This window comes from Platichthys flesus, chromosome 7 (genome assembly GCF_949316205.1).
Source record: "Platichthys flesus chromosome 7, fPlaFle2.1, whole genome shotgun sequence".
Taxonomy (NCBI): Eukaryota; Metazoa; Chordata; class Actinopteri; order Pleuronectiformes; family Pleuronectidae; genus Platichthys; species Platichthys flesus.
The window spans coordinates 14,109,346-14,129,383 of NC_084951.1; the positions used below are offsets into that span (position 1 = coordinate 14,109,346).

The 20,038-nt window shown below is 44.3% G+C and overlaps 1 protein-coding gene across 2 annotated transcripts in view; it reads right to left on the bottom strand.

Annotated features, from left to right (window-relative positions):
* Positions 1-20,038, bottom strand: part of rerea (arginine-glutamic acid dipeptide (RE) repeats a) — a 121,407-nt gene that overhangs the window by 44,467 nt on the left and 56,902 nt on the right. For both annotated transcript variants that reach the window (XM_062391790.1, XM_062391789.1), the window contains exon 4: positions 17,614-17,684. In XM_062391790.1, the coding sequence (XP_062247774.1) occupies positions 17,614-17,684 (71 nt within the window). The remainder of the gene's footprint in view (positions 1-17,613; positions 17,685-20,038) is intronic.

A 20,038-nucleotide genomic window follows, 5' to 3' on the forward strand; every position in this document is an offset into this window, starting at 1 on the left:
TCCACCTCTAGTCAAAAAGGTTAATGGCAGACTCTGCTTGCAGCCCTGGCAGGGTACAGACCAGAATGCAGATTCAAGTGAAACGCAGGCTGTGTGAGGACAGATGGAGGCGGTTAGGAGAGCTCATATCTGGCTGTTCAGATCATAATACTGACTTTATTTTCCAAGCTCTTCCTTTCAGCCAGACATACAGTTATAGCCTGCCAGAAAACATTGTCATTTCTGCCTTCAGCCTTTCATTTAGCCGCTTCAAAGCCATCTCGCTTTGATACCTGGTTTCCTGCCTGTTGGTGTGCTCGCTTGTGTGAGTGTCGGCGTGTTTGTTTCTGCACATAGCCCGGGATGTTCTCTTGAGAGTGGGAGACTTGCCTGGTCTTGAGGTAATACCAGTGAGTCACAATTGAGAGTTGGACACAAGCACACAAACACTGAGGCATGCTGACTTTTTTGGGATGTCGCTGGCTTCCTCTGTTTTGTGTTGAGTGTTTAAACGGTCTGGTGTTTTGTTTGGGAGCCTGTGTGCTTTTGACCCATAATGTTAGCTTTATCTTGTTAACATAACTGGGTGAGCTAATAAGACATCTTACTGAAACTGACAGGCTCATTGCTGAGGAGTAAGCGAAAAAGGGGCATGCAGAAAAGCACAGGAATATCAAGCTCATTGTGTGTGTGTGTGTGTGCGAGTGTGTATACTTGTCATTTTGGATGTCTGCCCAGCCAGCTAATTCGGACCCTGTGTGTATGACTAGCAGTGGCCGCCTCCTGAGGAGGGTAGGACAGAGAAGGAGTAGTGGGCTGATTGAGCGCTGTAATGGAAGACATGAAATGAGAAGGCTTGCTTTAGCCAATGCTAATCGATCTCCCGCCTAAATGTACTTCTCACACACACACAAATGCATATGAACATTTAACTTTCAGGCTTAAGTGTAGGTTAATGCGAAACGTGAATAAGATTTGGCCATGGCTAGGGTGTTGGTGTGTGTGTGTGGGAGGTACATCTCCTTAACAACTCGCAAGGGAGGCAGAAAGGTGGTGTGTGTGCATTGATGTGTGCTTGGAAAAGGGGTGATGGAGAGGTTGTGTGTGTGTGTGTGTGTGTGTGCGCTAAGTGCGCATTTTTCTTGCACGTGCACAAGCAATATGCTTTGGAGGTCTTCTCTATGTAAGAGCAGCTGTCAGGCCATCAGAGGAATTTCTATAGACAGTGTGTGTTAGCTTTGTGTATAGGATGTGAGCTGATCATACAGACTAGTATGAATATTTATGATCCTTCTAACACACGCACACGCGAAAGGAGGCAAATAAGCCGAGAACAAATGCAACTGAAAAAACGATTTTAACGCTGCATGTAAAACCAGACAGGCAGCCTTCAAGAGCTCACGTCACCATGAGCTCACACGGTTCTGATTGTATTGTTTTATCTGGCCACTGCCTCTGGAGATATCCATCTCTCCGTGTCTCGTCCCCCTCTATCTCTGAGTCTGAAGGTGACCTTGCCGGCTTTTCAGTCTCTAGTGATGACACTGGCCATATCAGCAATACATCATGTAAGCTGTGTATCAGCCAGATGCCGCAGTAGCCGAGCAGTGGGTGGTCTGTCAGGCATGCTTGCTTTGTACAATATGCAAATAATCACATGCAAATTAGCTACCCGCCTGGGTGACGATATATCAGTGCGGATGCAAATGCAGAAGGCTATCAGACGAGTATTGGTGTTAGCAAATGATTTAAAGACGTTACAGCTCATAAAAATGGAAAGGCTAGTTGCAACAACTGTAGTCTGAATGCTGTGTAACACATGCACATCCAACACACACACACACACACATAGGCAAGAAGCTGTGAGCAGCCTCCTGCTGTGCTGCAACAAGAGATGTATTGTAGACAACACAGCTGCAATAACAAGGCTGGCCCAGTGCTAGAAGGAGCTGTACTGCATGACTCGCAGTCTGGACAGTAACAGCCACCATATTGTAACACGATTAGGGATGAACTTTGGGTGCGAGTCACTGAGCAACAGTTCAGTCTGTTTGAATTGCTTTTAATTCCACGTAGGAATCAAGTTCAAGTCGTAAATATTTCCAGCTTTGCTTCCTCAATTCAAACATTACACAAGAATAAATCCACTCTGGTATCATTTAGAAAGACCAAAGTCATTTTAAACCCACTGGAAAGGTCGAATAGGTCATGACTCTGATCGGATTATTGGTTTAGATTGTTGTGCTTTCTGCCCCTGATTACTTCAACACTCTATATTATATATTTTACAGTGCAGAGATAGAGGAATTTTCTGCTTTTTGGTTAGGTTGGTACAAAGATCATTGATAAACCAACCCAAACAAATAACATTTTCAATTTGATATAGCTAATAAATGTGTGAGATTGTATGAATTAAGCAAAGCAAAGACAAAGAAAATATGCAGTGCGTTTGCAGAGCATATTTGCTGTGAAGACAACTGCTGATGTCAAATGGAAATGCTGTTCACCTTTAGACAAGACAAGAAAGTGCCTGTTGATATTATTTTAATTCAATATGTTTATCTTAAGTTCCTGAAAACATTTCAGGTCAAAAATTAGCTTCATTGATGTGTACGGATACAAATCGGACAGTTTGACCACAAGCTGAGTGCTACAAGATTAAATGGAGATGGATTAAGTATATACTTTTATTTACTCATGATCAGTCTTGCAGAGCAGTCTCCTGACGTCCCAGATGGATCAAAGCCTGTCCCTCTATACTTGCTGCAGCTGTAACAGCAGGAGTGCTGTTAGTGTTCTGGCCAGGAATAACTAGCCTACCATTAGCAGTAGAACTGCTAGCATCCTCGTCACTTTCGCCAGATTGCGTACATTTAAAAAAAACGCTACGTTTTAGCCTTTCAGACATTTAGGGTCAACATCTGCCTGTCTTTGGTGTTAGAGGGATTTATAACACACTGTGGAGAGCTTTTATTGCACTTAGCGTAACAAGATGTCAACCTGTCTTTCCTCTGCTGTGGATGACAAAAAAGCAAAGTAGTGTCACACAGTGCTAAAATAAAACCATTAACTAGGAAATACAGCCAACGGTTCTTTCATGCTGTGGGGCTGTTCTGTTGCTTCTGGTATGGGAGGAGACTTCCATACGGAATGCTGAAATCAGAACATTACCCTGACATTTCAGATTGAACTGTGTTAGTTTGAGACAAAGATGTTGTGTGTTTCAGCAAGAAAACAACCTGAAGCTCACATGCATCAGCATAAGAGACATGAACAGATTTACACTAACACGCAACGAGCCCTGACCAAAATCTCATTGAAAACCTTCGGCAAAAGCTGATATATGTGCTCGCAAAACTGATTCCCAGTAACTCGCACTCATAGCACTGACAGAGTGGTAAACCCTACCAGCAGACAAGTGTAAGAAACGTCGAGATGCTACAAGAAACACTTAGTGTAGCCAAAGGTTCTGCAGCCACATAACTAGAGGAGGCCAATAAAAAGCATCTGGGGCACATTGTGTGTTCATATCATTTCACCAGCTTTGCTTTTTTGCTCTTTTTGGGATCAGTGGGTGACTACTTCGCAAGGATGACGGAAAATATCACATCCTGATTTTTTTAAAACCTATTTTAAGTCCCGCAAATGAAAAGTGCAGCCTCTTGCAACATCTTCACTGCTGGCTTCACCCAGTGTAACAGGATAAAATACAAATGGCTGAGATAACAACTGTTCACTTAGGAAAACATTGGAGTCATGATGAGAATGGTTTGTCAAACACATTGGTTATCGTTTGCACATACACAGTGCCCGCTGAGCAAGAGCGTGAGACAAAGAGGTTCAACAACAAACCGATGTCTCTACTCTCTGCAGCCCAGGCACATCAAAGCTTTCTCCGCCCATTTATCCGCGTGTGCGCATGTATATCAAACACCATATTTTGAACATGCACACACACACACACAGGCTCAGTCTGCATTTGCTTCGTGTAGCAGTGTCCGGGTATGAGTAGGGAAGGCGAAGGATTTTGATGTAGACGGGGGAATTATTCGCCTCGGCTCACTCTGTCAGGGAGAAGAGGGGGATGACTGTTTACCCGCAGTGAGTGAGAGAAGCAGAGAGGGAAAAAAAGAGAAAAGGAACAAAAAGACAAAGGTCGGTGCTGTGTCTCAGACTGTTCTCTCTTCTCAGTAAGTAACCTATCGTCCAACTTTCACCCCTCACTTGCCCCTGCCAACATCATTGAAAGGCGACACGTACACGTGCACACCAATCTCTGCCTTTAAAAATGGCTATAAGGTGCATTTGATAAGAGGCTGGGTCAATGTTATTAGTTGTAACATGTTCTGGGGCCAAGATGCTGTGAACAGGAACAGAAGAGGAATGGAAACACAAACACATTAAGAAAAACCCACAGAGAGGAAAACCAAAGAATGCAAAGAACCCGGCCCACACACACTCAGGCACATGCACAAGATCTGTGCATCCCAGTGTGACCATATGGTTTGGCGGGGACTTCTTACCCACCGCAGAGGAAGTGTCCGTTTACAGTGTAAGTTCACTTGTCCGCCATCACATCCTGTCTCCCAGCTCTAAACTGCCATGTGAAGCCCGCTCGGCTCAGCCCAGTCACGGCTTTGATGTTAAATCAAGAAGAAAGGAGACACAGTTCACCATACCATGCAATCAGCATCAGCGTGAGATCTGGGAGGGTGCACGCAACCCCAATCGACAAAAGCACAGGCAGCATAAAGGGAGCTTTATATGCACTATAGCTGGTGAACCTCATATGCTTGAGACCTGTGTTGTCAGCAGATTGTCGTGTTTTTTCCCTCCATTGTTGTGATGTGATTGACATCCACCTGTCCTTAGGTGGAGGTTGATTAGGTGTTCTAAGAGCTGGCTCTTTGTAACTGAGTGGATGCGTGTAATAGATTATGTGTGTGTACACTGTTATGATGGGCTGATGATGGGATGATCCAGCAGACATTGACTATCAGTCTGTGGAATACAACAGGGTAGGGTTATTGATGACTCCATACATTATCGCCATGAAGCCACACCCCGTCACCGGCTCTTGGCCAATGGGCAGGCAGCTGCCGAGCAAACAATCCCCAGCAACGTTGGAATGGTTGAAGGAGAGAGGAGAATGCTAAATGTGCCTCTTCATCTGGTGATTGACACAAAGCCTCTTGTTTACCGGCGCCACTGAGATTTGCATCTTTTTACCGTTGCCCCTCCTGCTCTTCTCCTCTCTTATTTCCGTTCTTCTCTTCTGCTTCACTCCAACAATCCTCCCTGTTTGTTGAGGTGCTGCATGAAGTGGGGGTATTACCCCACCCTGCTGCTCTGATATTGATCAGCCTCCTCTCTCCCTTTCTCTCTCCTCTCTTCATAGCCCACTGCATTGACTCCACTCTCCCTTTAAGCCCGCCAGCTAGGAGTGATTACACAAGCTGCTCACACACAGTTATTCAAGCATGCACGCACGCACACACTAGGTAGGGCTGTGGAGCTTTGCTTTGCTTTACTTTAAAGGCTATAAAGCTCAGTGGCTGCTGCACCAGCCCAGAGGAAACACTGCTTCTTTTCATTTAAGCCAACCAATGACTGCAAGCTTAGCAGGACATATTACCACAATAAACATTATTGTTGTTATGTGTTAGCATAGTATATCAGCAGGCTGGCATAGAGCTGGCGGTGCTCTCATGGTTTTTGTCAGTGTGGTGCTAAAGATGGCAGTGGTGGGGCTTGACAGGTGGACTCCAGACACCTTGTGATTCTGTGCAGAACCTTCACAGAGCTAATGCTCACTCCTTATATGGGCCTGCAGTGCTGCGTTCACCATCTAAAGACTTGCAGCCAGCCTCATGAAGCAGAGGCTGTTAAATGAAACAGCAGAGAGTGGGAGTGCTACACAGACAAAAGGCTGTATCAAGAGCCAAAATCAGCTGTGTGCATTTGTTGGAATTTTATGATTTGGAAAAGAAAAGCTCACCTAGTTGTGTATAAGCTCCACCACCTTGTACAAACTGTGCAAGCAGCAGAAGCTGTGGCTCATCAGCAAACACTTGCACAATAATTAGTTAAATACCAGCCTCCTCAATGTTACTAGATATTATCTCTGCTAAAAAAAGCTGGTGGGATGTGAGAGCTTTTGGATCGCGAGTCCTAGCTCACAAGCTAAGAAGAGCAGCGTGGGCCAACGCCACAAGAATGGTCACTTTTCTCTGTCTAACGTCTTTCCGGCAGCAGCAGCGATCCAGCCATTTGGCATTTAAATGACATTTTGGCGTAGCAGCAAACAGTTTGCACCTAATTATGGAGAGAGGCTGGTTTATCAAGAGTTAAGCAGTGAGTCCCACAACACATGAGCACTGCTGTTAAAACTACTCTCTTAACCAGCACCTCTGCCTTTTGATTACATATTCACATGGACTGAATGGAAATGTGGGGAATAGAACTCTTTAACAGAGTCCAAACAAAGACAAGAGGGGAGAGCAAGGGCAGTGTGAGGGTAATCAATTGTAGTAATCAATATTCTCCCTCTGTTGTCATCACTGTTTGAATTCAGCAATAAAACCTCTTAGACTGGCACAAAATCTAAGTTGTGCGATCTGATAGAGCATTTGGCCTAATTTAACTTACATAAACTCCCAATTAGCAGCTTCTAAACAGCTAAAGCAACTTCTGACAAATAAATAAGATTATGTCTCATTATCACTCAGAACAGGCCCATATAAAAAAAAAGCAACCTCTGTTGACCCAGCGAGGCGCCTTTAGAGATGATGTTCTGGGCCAAAAAGTACTCTAAGAGACATTCAGCCATCTGTTAACAGCAAGCTCCATCAGTCCCCTACAGGTCCTGTCACACGTCTACAGCTTGGAGAGTGTAAGCACAAGTTCCACTGTGGTGCACACACTATGAAGAAATGAGGTGTAGGTTTTGTGTGAGCGTGTATCTTGGCTCTGCGGGGAGGAGAGGACGAGGGGTCACTGTCTATACACGGAGCACCCCTGGACAGACAGGGGTCTCAATCACCTCCAACACCTCTCTGCATCCTCCACTTGCTGATGGAGAGAGCCATTCGCACTCATCCGCCAACTCCATTACCCACTCCGACAGGGCTGCACATTAAATCATTCCATTTCACCTGGAAAGGGGGTGAAGGTAGGAGACAGAGGGGGTGGTTATTCTTTTTATTTTTTATAACGCTTTGCTCTTTTACTGGTGTGTGAAGCGATTCGTAAGTGCTGGGGCACCATCAGTAACAGGCCCAAATCAGCCCCTTATCCCACAGCGCCTTGAGGCACAAGATTCATCACGACGACCAGACAGTAGAGGAGAGAATAAGAAAGGAGAAGCCAAATGGAAATAATGTGGAATAAGGCAAGGAACACCATTGGATATGAAAAGTGCAAATGACAAGTGCCTATAAAGAGTTATTCACCCTCAAACGGGAGGGCATTATGATGATCTATAAATGGGCTGTTAAGCTCAATAGCCCAAGGTTAGCTTGTCGGAATGCTGCAGTGCAAGTCTATACAGCCGACTGTATTAGTCCTTTCATAAACACACAGCCGGTCCCATCTGGATAAAAAGTATTTAAAATGCTCTGGTTATTTCAATTAGCTCTAAAGCAAGTAAGAGAAGGAATTAAACAGCGTGTCAGATAAAGGTCCCATCACAGATGGCCACGCACAGCAGCCGCGTGCTTTTACAACTGTACAGGGGCAGAGGAGAAAGCACCGGACAAAAGACATGGGGATTTGACAACTGTATAAAAAGAGACTTAGGGGAGGTCTATATTTTCTTAATCATTTCATTAAGATACTGCTTAGGCTAATTTAACAGTAGGCTTAATAAGGCAGTCTTTCCTCTCTCTGCTCTGTACACAAGTGTTAACTGTCTCCTGGAACAAAGGCGGCTCTGTTCACAAACACAACACTGCCAAACTGTTAAGTACATTCTTATAAAGAGAAGAACAAAGAGCGTTTCAGCGTGGCGGGTGCAGAAATGAATACAGCTACTGAGGGGAGAGCACAGCTCGGCCCTTTGATGCCAGGAAATGTCTCCACCATTGTGGATAGTGTTTATACTTCTTCATAGCAAACGGTTTAAGATCGAGACAGGAACAAAATCAACTGGTAGAAGCATGAAATCTCAGTGGAGAAAAGGTTTGGGAGAGAATGGCGAGTGCAAGAGGGGATGGAGAATTTGGAGGTTTGGACTAGATGTGTTTTTGGTAAGCACAACAAAAGGATTCAGGGACACACAGTGTGGAATAATAAAGTGTGCAATGGGTTTTCTGTGTCAATGCCCGTCAAAAGAAAGAAGCACAAACACCTATGTGCAGAATAAATGAAGTCTGTCTGCACAAGTGTAGTGAAGCGTCTCCAAGCCCTTGCAGCTGTGGTTCCCTTAGTCCATGTGATCCATTGGCGGTGACAGACAGGCAAACACAATTTAGACTCGCCCATCAAAGCACATGCAACACCAGTCACAGCCAGTGCGGGCGGAAATGTGACGCACTGAATGGAAAACACACAATCATCCTTCTGTGTCCTGTTTGAATTTGTCATTAACTTAAAACCCTGAAAAACAAGATTGTCCTGCCCTGCTACTCCTTTTCCATGCATCTTATGTTTGCATAAAGTACCAAACACAATCAAGGTTTTTATTGGTTTGTTATGGAGGAGATCCAGAGTCTGAATCATGATGACATGATTGGGTGCTTGATTTTTGGGAGTTTCTAGGTATTAAAAGAGGGTTTTCTTGTTCACATACACTGACGGAGTCCAGGCGGTTGTTGCAGGGAAATGGCATATGAAAGATCTTAAATAGAGATATTCCCCTTTTTGTGATCAAAGCGCGAGCATGTGTGAGCCAGTTGTGACATTACATCAACAAGTATTCAGAGATGGAGGGTAGATAAAGTTAGCAATGACTCGCGCTGTAACACATGCACAGAATGTCAGAGGGTATGTATGAGATTGCGGCGCTGCTGCAGGGGGAGCTGCTTGAGATCAGGCCGCCTGTGGTGATGTTGCTGTGGTTTTAAGGGCTGAATGAGGCAGGTTCAGAGGTACAAAATGTAGACATTCCAAAGACCTCCCAGCAATCCCTGAAATCTGCTCCTCTTACGACTTTTTTTATCTCATTGTCCCTGACCGATGCCTTTGCCCTTCATACCTCTCTCCTTCCCCCTTTTCTCCCTTGACCAGCGAGCGTTAATTTGCACCATGTGTTCTTCAATGGACAAAGAGAGAAAAAGAGTGGGAAAAAGTAGGGCCCTAGTGAAAACGTGTGAACCCGATACCACTGTAAATCTGCACTTGCAAAGCGTTACCCTCTCCCCCTCCTCCCCCCGCCTCTCCTGTTCTCTCTCATTCTTTTTTTATTGGCATGTCACACATTGGACAAGCTGAAAATTACACTGAGCTGAGAACCAGTGGTGAAGCACGGCAGATACCCACTTAAGCTAGGAGAGAGCACGCAGGGAGGGGGGTTGGGGGATAGGGGGGGGCAGGATGGGAGGAGTGGAAATGTAAAGTGGGCGAGGAAGAGGAGGTGGGGTAAAATTAGCCGTCCATTTTCAGAACAGAGGCCAATCCAATTAAAGCTTGACCAATCCACGCATAAGTGTTTAGTGTCTGGTTACTACAGTCAGCACTGGGTGGCCGAGCAAAGCCAAAAGATTCTCCGCAGAAAATAACACTCCCTGGAGGTACCAAGAGATGTTACCAGCCACGTGTAAATTGGAGGGAAAGAAAAACACATTTCAATGTAATCTACTGTTGAAAACATCTAACCCACAGAACATGATACACTATTAATATTACCCTGCTTCAAAGGACCCATCTGCCTTTTCAACAGGACCTGGTCAGGTAATTAAACAGGCCCCGTTATTATTGCCATAAACGTCGACTAGCTTTGGATTCCTGTACGTTTTGACAACATCAAATCTACCTGTCTTTTTTGTCTTTGCTACATATCTTTTCCCACCTGCTCATCAAAGTCGGTGGCAGGGAAGATAACACTGTCTGTTTGCTCTTCTGCTTTTAAGATAAAGGTAGTGCTCCATGGCGGAGCGCAGTGAATTTGTTTCAGATGTTGGTGAAGACATCAGAGGAGACATTTTCACTTGTGATGTGCCAGGGAAAAAAAGGGAAAGTGTCTGAGGCACAACTGAATATTTCAACAACTCAGCAACAAGAGGTAGAATTAGCACTTTGGATATATATGCAAGGCCCGAATGTCATCTTTCGCTGGAAAATGACAGGAAAAATGTAGCCAAGCCGCAGAAAGTAAACTCGATTAATGAAACTCCAAGGGGGAAGAGTGGGCAAAGGGGCCTCTCTGCTGAATAATTTAGCAGTGGTGCGTCAAAGAGGAGGCTATTGATTGAGCTTAAAGAGCCTTTTGAAAATGCTATGGCCGCTTGCCTGGCCCTTTAGCCTGACCAACCCCCACTGTCCAGAGGCTGCACCAACTCCATCTAAAAACACATACAAACCCCATTTTGATTTCAGTCCCTCTCTACCTCCCTCCCTGAATGTCTGTCTGTCTTCTGTATGGGAGAAAGATAATCCTATTGGCTGAACAACTAGTTTCCATAGCAGCATTTAGCTAATGCACAGGGAGGGCAGGGAGGGTGAGAGAATAAAGTGTTATCTGTCCAAAAAGATGAAAAGAGGGGAATGTGAGAGCGGAGAAGCGGGGCGCCAAGGAGAGGGTTGGCTTGGTTTTATACCCACAAGGAGAGTTGAATACAGCCTCCTGCACTCACTGTCTGAACTGTGTTGTTATCTCAACCTTGCCATTTGTATTGCTTTATTTATTCATCGCAGCGCTCATGTGGACAATCAATCTAACCTGCCTCCCCGAAGAGAGACAGAGTTCTGTCTAAGAGATGTGTGCCTGTCTCCATCTGATTTGAGAAACGCGGTAAGCTTGCAAACTCACCAGAGTTGGACAAGCATTTGTCAGTCTTGCAGATTAAGAACATGCTTGCATAGAAACAGCAGCTGCTGCAGCTAGTGACCCTACACCTCGGCTTAATGACCTAATGTTATTACAAAGAGCAGCATTGATGGCTTCACCTCAATGAAATTTCAAGTGTGTAGAGACAGACAAGGGAGGGAATGGGAGGGACGGGGAAGGCAGGATTGGTGGGGGGAAGGCAGGATTGGTGGGGTGAATGCCTCACGGAGGAGCATTAATCAAAACGGTTATAATAGGGAAAGTCACCTGATACTGCCAAGGCAGCAGTAAAAAAATCCCTTGCTCACAGGGTTTAGTCACAGCCAACTGTGAGGGAGAGAAGAGGAGGGGGCTATTTGTCAAATAAAGGCAGGTAATCTGAGCAGAATTAATTTGTTCAAATCAAAAAATGTGTTTCCCTTCATGTGTTAACCTGCTCCAGCCCACCACAGCTAAGAGGTATATTGTCAGCAACCATTTCTGGTCCGTTTTCCTTTTGGAGGTAAGTGACAATGAATGGCCATTCAGTGTTTAGTAGCTGTTGTGCTGTGGCTCTGTTGCTTTAAGGCTGCGACTCAATGGGGAACATTACAAGCAGAATGCTTCAATCAAACAGCTTGCAGCCGGCTCGGCTGGCCAGCCGTGTCTATAGACGCCTAGATGCCCTTGTCAAAGCTGCTTCCTCACAGAGAGCTCAGAGACAAGCAGACACTTAAGACAGCTCCACACAAAATGGTGAAAGGCTGCACCTCCACATGTTCATGCCTGTGAAATGTACCAGCTCGCTTACAGCAGCTGAGTGAACCCTGGTATGAAAGCATGCACACATGCACAGGCTCGCGCGTGCACACATACACACACACGGACAAAATTGCCCCTAATGACTGTAGCGCCCCTCTCTCAGGAGATGGCAGCGGCTGCTGCTCCACTCGATAAATATTAACAAGAAGTGCGACTGATGGCAGTGCTCACTGATCCATAATTGCATTTCAAAATGTTGGAAGGGGAGCAGGGAGGAGGGTGGTCGCACAGTGAGAAGCAGGGAGATAAAAAGAGGGAACTCAGTCTTCTAGGCAGTGACAACAGACAAGTGATGCCTGTCTAGTCAACCTCTTACAGCCATCTCAATATCAGCACAACACAGACGAGAGACTTTCTGGTGAGGGAAACGCACAGGTTGTTCATTACAGTCTGGCTTGACTCACAGCTGCACGCCTCACAGCCACTTTGACAGTGCAGCTTTACATAAAAGGGAGAAATCTGGGGAGGGATCAGATGAGGAAGAGCGAACCCGGCTTTCTGATGCCAAATTGTACATTAAGTGATATTTTTGCATAGATCTGAATATGGGCAGCCAAGCTAACTGCAAACTGATTATCATTGTTACGCTAATTATCAACACTTTGGATTCCATTAGCACTATACTCAAGATCCACAGAAAACCCTAGTAACTAAGCATTCATATTTATGCACATATATTTGCATCTTTATCAAACATTTTTTAATTATGGGCTTTAAAAAGGTGACATTTTCCAGGGCTGTACGATAAGCACAAGTGAAAACCATCAGGAAACAGTTGCTTAAGAAAAAATTAACATTTAGTGTGTTTGTGTAGTGGATGTGTACACAAATTGTTTACATGACAACTAGGAAAGCTAGGCTGTCATATCTGTCTAACATAAGCAAACCGTTGTACCTGACAGTGCATGTCACCCGATTGCACACAGAGAGTTGAGGATATGAAAAAAAATAAAATTGTACGCTTTGTACTTAAAGCAAATCATCTGGTTTAAAACTAATTACATTTTGTGTTTCATTAAAATACTAAATCAAATTCATTCTCGGTTTTCTGTCCTAGTAACGAAAAATGAAGGAAATTATTAATTGCCTTATTTTTTAGTCATTCTTGTTCAAGCTATCTGGTAATTCAATGTTTTGGCTTTCTATTAATTGTAAGGAGAATTATAATGAGACTATCATTTCATATATTTTTACTCAAATGATTTCTAAGTTTAGCTAAAGTAAACATGTCTTGTCAAAATCTTGGCATTGTGAATGCAATAATTCAGTTGTGAGGAAAATACAACAATCTGTAAATTTAAAGGAAACAAAGCAAAATTGACAGATAAATATAGAGCTGACAAAAAGGCTTTGAAAGATAATTCAATATTGCTGCTTTACTTGACAGCTCCTGGTTAAGAGAGGGCAAACTCCCAGCTGGCTGGAATACACCAGAAATATGAACGACCAAGACGTGATGTTTTTGTTTCCAAGCATCAGTTCAATCAATTCAGTGTTCTTTGCTGATTACGCATGTGGCGATCATGCAAAGCCACATGAACAAATCTTGCATGCAAAACGCAAGGTCACGTACTAATCAATAACAGTTGAGGTTTCATAAACACGTCATTGTCTTTTACAGGTGCACCTATTATTTCAACATCTCTTTAATTAGATTGACACGCATCAATTACGTCTGAGAACAAACATCCACGCTCATTGTGCATGCGTGTGTCATTTGACAGCGTTGGAAGCCTGAACAAACACTCCATCGCAGACTGTTTTCACTGGATGCACAACGTATCACAGACTTGCTTGCACACATCTCACAATGCAAACAGAGCAAGTTCAACCTTGAGAGGGCCATTACATTATAGTGTGTTATTAAACTGATGCCAAGATGAGGGGTGCTAAATGAAAACCAGTGAGCACAGTTCACACAATATACTGGTTATATGACAAAGAAAATCCCCTCGTTCTTTTAAGCTCATCAGCTCTGCAACATATGAGCTGGACTCCTGGCAAGATAATTGCATCGTACATGGCATCTAATTAAATGTCCATAAGCAGGGAAATCCAGGAGTAGGGGTGTATGTGTGTGTGTAAGATTAACAGCAAGAGTCTGGGTGTGTCATACTGGGCTCCACAATCCCTCGTTCCCGGAGGGAGAAACACTGCAATCACTCCATTAGCGAAAGGGGGAGGGAGACAAAAAGCAAGGGAGGGATGTGGGGAAGGAAGGGATGGAGGAAGAAACACAGCTGACTTGGCCAATAACAGCAAATGAGGTTAGATACAAGCATAGAGGGAGGTGGTGATGGGGGGGGGGGGGGGGGCAATGAGCATCGAGGACATGGACACAATGATCAGAACACGGGATGGGAGGAGGGAGGTGGGTGAATGACAGCAGATAAAGAGGAGTGGGGCTGAGGGAGGAGTGAAGTGAGGAAACAGACAGATGAGGGAGGGAGAAGGAGAGAAATGGAAACGGAGGAGAAAATCACGGTGAGAAGAGCAGAATGGATCGGTGAAGTCAGGGTCAATGGGAAGATATGACTGCAGGTTGTTCAGTGGCTTATTGTCTTAGGTTGTCCTCACACCAGCAAGGCACACATAGAGGTCTGTGTGTGTGTGAGCATATGTTGTTAATATGAATAAAGTAGGTCTACAAAATGGATGATCAGAATATAAGTTACATGACCAGAACCTATAAGGCAAACACACAAACGCGCACAAGAACACACACGTCTACGACACTCATCAAATATAGATTGTAAACACATTACAAGGTCGTGGCACTGGGTGTAAACTGAGACTAGCCCTTGTGGGAAAACAAGGCCCTTAACTGACCTAACTAATCACATAAGAGGGAATAGCAGACAGGTTTATTTTAGAATACACCTAAATACATGTCTTCATATATAATATATTCAATTTATTGTTAATTTCCCTGAAAGTGATATTTGATGTTAATCAATATTTTCTTATTGTGAATTTTTTTTTTTTTTTTAAATCATTTGTTCTTCTTTTCGAATGATCTCACCATGGCCATGTAACAGAAGTACTGATTTAATAAAGAATTTAGACGTCTTTATTTCACCTCTGATTCGCTAACAACTAAAATGGCCTCCTACTGGTCACCCCTGTATCTGGGCAGACATTTTAGGAAGAAGGCGGGAGACTGAAATCTGTGCTGGATCAATAAGTCACAGAGGTTACAGTGGGCCCCACACCTGCAACTGTTGAGGAAACAAACTAAGGAAAACGATTTCCTCCCAAGTCTAGAATTACCCCAATAATAAAGCAAAGGTGATTTAATTTGCATGTGCTATTACACATGCAAAATAATCACACAAACGAAACAGAGGCAGAGCGGCCGGCTTCAATCCTTGTTCTTCCTACCGCACGAAAGCTTGATGGCTGCATTCAGGATTTCTACACACCACTAATTGGATTCACAGGTCATTAGATAAAGTACAGAGTGAGACTGTTACAATCTAAAGATTGAGGGAGGAGAGAGAAGGGTGTGAGAGGGGCAATATTGATAAGGTTGTTTGGTGTAGGACCAATGAAATTTCCTCCCCCTCTGCTGTTTCCACAGCCCTGCTCCCCTACACAGGGAGGAGGGGGGGGGGGGATCGATAATTTGCGCGGGGGAAGAAAAAGCGAGGGTCGGACACAGACACAGGGAGAGATGAGAGGATAGGAAATAAAGAGAATGACTTGATGTCTAATGCGTTGTTCACTAACATGGACCTCAAGTTGCCTGCTGCCTGTCCTCTACAATATAGTGCGGCAGAAGAGGCAAATGCGATTACGCCAACCACTATGTTCAACAAAAGAGCAGAATGAGTGGATGAATATTTCCTTTCTCCCAGTGGGACAATTGTGTGTCCAAGTTTTGAGTGCGGGGTGACAGAGTTGATTTGAGGCTGGCCGACTAGATGGAAGTTTACATCAACATGTGCTATTACAACCTAATACAGCTATCATTCTGAGAGAGGATTCTGCCCTTCTCTAGGAAATAGAGATTACAGTGCCAATCTTTTGTGATTTGTAGCCTGGCGACAAAGTGGGCTCATTGAAAAACAGTGTACTTGTTTGGAGAGCCAGCAGGACTTGTTGTTTTAACATAGGACGACAAGGGTACAGCCTGCTCAAACACATACAGCCATGCAGATGGCTGTTCATTAATTACAGATGGATGGGGGGAGGGAATAACAGAGAGCTAGAGATGGAGAGAGAGAAGAGAAAAAGAGAGATAGAGGTCAGCTAATGGAGCCAGAATTCTCCCTCTCCCTCCCAGGACAATTACCTCGGCCTGCTCCAGACCTCTTCCGGCGCTCTTAATCAAGGTGCAGGTGTGTGGGTTTTTGTCTGAGCGTATGCGTGTGAGCTCGGGGGGGGGGGGGGGGGGGGGGGTTCCTGCCGGCCTAAGCACTCTCCAATCACAATCCGATTAAAGCCCGGCTGCTGAGAGGCTGGCTGGTCCTCCCCTCTGCAGAACTCCTCTTAAAAACCTTTCTTCACACACTCTAAAGTATTCACACATGATCAATATCTTGATCTCACACGTCTACACACAGACATGTACATACACACGATATTTCACTTTTTCAAAAACGTGGTGTGTGGCCTCTGAGCTGACCTCCCATCATCACCCTGGCTGTCGGCAGGCATTACCAGGGCCCCCTGGGGCCTGGCCGCCCCTTACCGAGCCCTCTGCACTATATGCTTAGACAACCAATCTGTTAAAAGACGAGCAATGTTCGTTTCAGCAAGCTTTGATGCTTCCTCGTTCGGCACCATAGACCCATCTATCATATTCCAGTAGGCTTTATCCATTAGAGGGTAGTCACATGAGCTGCACCTAAATGTGTTCAACTCAAAGATATCTCACATACAAGGGACCAATTAAAAACATTCACCTTTGGTTGCATTATTCATTTCAAACTGTAAATTTGTAAATTTCCTCAGCCAACAAAAACATTTGCTTGAGTAGAATGACCTCCTTCATAACTAAAGAGAGAAAGTACGATGAGACAGCACTCCCAGATTATATATATTACTTGAAAGAAATGTTCTGCATGGTTTGCATGCAGCTGTGATAATTTCAGGATTTCTAAAATCATGCCATGTGTCATTACAGCCGACAACTGAGATGGAACAAAAGTACACATCTTAAACCATTTTACAACCTTTTCAACAGCACGGATAAAGGTGTAGCTGTTGGGTGAACTAAGATAATTCAGAGAGACTGGACAGTCAACTCGAGGGAGGGAGAGAGAGAACTCTCCAAACCCTAAGCACCACCTCACTAAACCGATTGAGCCTGATGAATCAGCCGTCCTCAGTAGCAAATTAAAAACAAATTTCTTTCTTTCTTCAGCAGAAGAGGCAATTTGGCCACAGTAGGTTGTAAAAAAAAAAAATCAATTGAAAACTGGTGAAAATCTCCTTCATTAAATCAATTAAGTGCATCAACAAACATCTATGTTTCTTTTACATCCATTATTACACTGCAAGTAGATCACAAAGGTGCTTAATATTCAAGCCTGGTTCTTAGAGGCGTAAGTATTTTTCCAAATATATCCGTTAAATCACTGAACTCTATTAAAATCCTATTTCACTATGATTTGTTTTCAATTCTCATCAGACGGTTACAGCGTATAAATGTGCAGCTCAGCACCTGCATCACCTAATTGTGCAGCCGCCATCGCAGCTCAGATTTCATCTGGCCTCGCTCCGCACTAGGGAACCAGTCATTTATTTTTCAGCATGAGACACAGTGTGGGTGGGTGCTAAACCTCGGGCCATTATGAGGACACAGGAACATGAAACAGGACAGACACTAATGAAAATGTACTCACCAGCTTGAAATCCTGAATGCTACAAATGAAGTAGGGTGTGTTGGGCCGCCGACTCTCAATGTACACACAATCTGCAAATGAGAAGAGGGGAGGGCAAAAAAATTGTGTGAGTTTAAAAGGAAGATGTTCACTCTTTCATGTTTTTCTGCAGACAGACTCAGAAATACATTATCTTGTGAGCTGTTACCTCTGCTGAAAAGATATTTTTCTCCTTGAGTCAAATTCAATTGGAATGCGAGTAATAGGATTAAGGACTTTTGGAACGCTACAAGGTTGCCTTTCCAAAGCAAACATTACGCCCAAGGGGAATTATGTTATTGTTCCACTCCTTTTGTACAGCAGTGAGCAATACTAGCTTTAACCCCAACCCACCCTGCAGTCATCACTGTAACCCCTTTCTATGAAAATGACAACTTCTGTCATTGCATCTATACATATAAATATCCAGTTAGCTTTTGGCTAGCTAAGCAGGAAAACAAGAATTTCTCATTCACGTTTTAGCATGTTGCCAAATGACATAACCCCTCTCGAGTGCTAAAAGCAACCCTCTCATAATGTGTGTGAGGAAGGTGGCCCAGCCGACTGTGCTGTGTAATTGAATGTGACTCGTGGTATGGCCAGGTCATGAACTCTCATCTCCTTAACAAAAACATTCACACTGCAGAGGACAAAAAAAAACACAACCACTTCTGTCAAGGAGAGGAGGAGGTGGAAGAGGAGGAGGAGGAGGAGGTGGATAATGGGGACTAAGCCCAGTACAGCACTTTCGAGACACAGCCAAGGGTTAGAATTATTACAGAAGAGATCTGAATTTACAAAAGTCAAATTAGCATAATAGTCTCCTATTCACCTTGGCTCTTAGTTGAAACACAAAACAGAGATTGCGATCAAACTGAGCAAATATATTCTGGGGTTTAAAATAAAAAACAGCTTGTAATTGTTCAAAAGGCAAAACAATGAAAAAGCCAGAGATTCTTCATCGATTGAAAAAGAGATCACACACATTGACACCGGACATTCTATTCAGATGGAATCAGCTATAAGCCATTTTAATATGCGCAGGGCTGGTTTTGACTTGGGTTTGGTGCGACAGAGCGTAGGGCTCGTACCAATGTTCGAATATACACTAGGCTGTGGAAATGGGAAGCTCCACTATCTCATTGCTCTGCCAGGTTTGATTCTAAAGAACAAAGGCCACCACAGGTAGGATTTACACTGACAACAGTCTGCTGCTGCTCACTCCCCCAAAACACACGGTGTGCCATTCTGTACAGAAGGATTAAGCCACACTTTCCCTAACAAAGACGAGTGGCTAGCTTTTATTCAGCGACCGACAGTGCCATCATCTGTTATTTATTTGTTTGTGTCAACGGAGTTATCGATCTGGCTGTGGTTTATCTTACCGCGTGCAGAGGAAAAGAGGGATGGCAAGGATATTAAATGGCTCTGACACCCAAGATACCATTTGTAGAGGGGCTGGTGTCTATGAGTGCATCTGTGACATCATGGGCTTTGTTTTTTGAGAGGCTCTGTGTATGTGTGTGTAACCCCAGGGTGGGCTTGTTATCTGCTGTGGGCTGAATGAGCTGTTCTAAGGGAAGGAGAGGGAGGGAGGGAGGCGGGGGTTTATCACCCTCACTGGCTCTGAGTGACGCATTATATCTCTCCCACTACTGCCCTCTTCTCGCTTTTCCCCTCTCTCCTCTACGCCATCCCTGGAAGTCATTTACAAGATAACATGAATGAAAATATCCATCAGCGCTATTGTGTGATCTGTGAGCGACATAATGTGTGGGTGTGTGCATGTGTGTGTGTGTGTGTGTGCGTGCGTGCTTGTGTGTTGAGAGAGACAGAGAGACGCGGGTAGAGGCGGAGGGAGCCGCGAGGGAGGGAGTGGGGGGAGGGCAGAGAACAAAAGAGACTAATCTGAATGAGATGACATTTTTTTGGAGGAGTCAAACTTGGGGAATTAGGGTTCGGTGTCCCTTCACCTCGACGGCACATTAATTTAGAGAGGCGAGATCTCTGTGTGCACACCCAGAGAACATCAACAGGCGTAAAGAACAGACGGGGAGAGAGAAAAAGATACATGGTGGGGAGAAGGAAAAAAAAAAAGAGCAAGAGACAGGGATCTAGTTTAATCATTCACAGCCAGCGAAGCAAGTCTATTCTTCGAACGTCAAAAGCACATTTTGAATTCATCCAGGGCACTAAAAAGTCTACTCCCTCAAGGGCATTTCTCTGAATGAAACTACAACACAAGTCTCAGTGAATGTGAAAGTTAAAACCAAGTTAACGTTACAGTTTCTTCTGTTTGAACGGAAAAAAGGGGGCGGCAGAGCTCGGGGAGGGAGGTGGATGGGTGGGGGGTGGCTTGTTGAAGCATGGCCACACAGTTCCTCCAGGGTCTGCTTGGCTTGTTAAA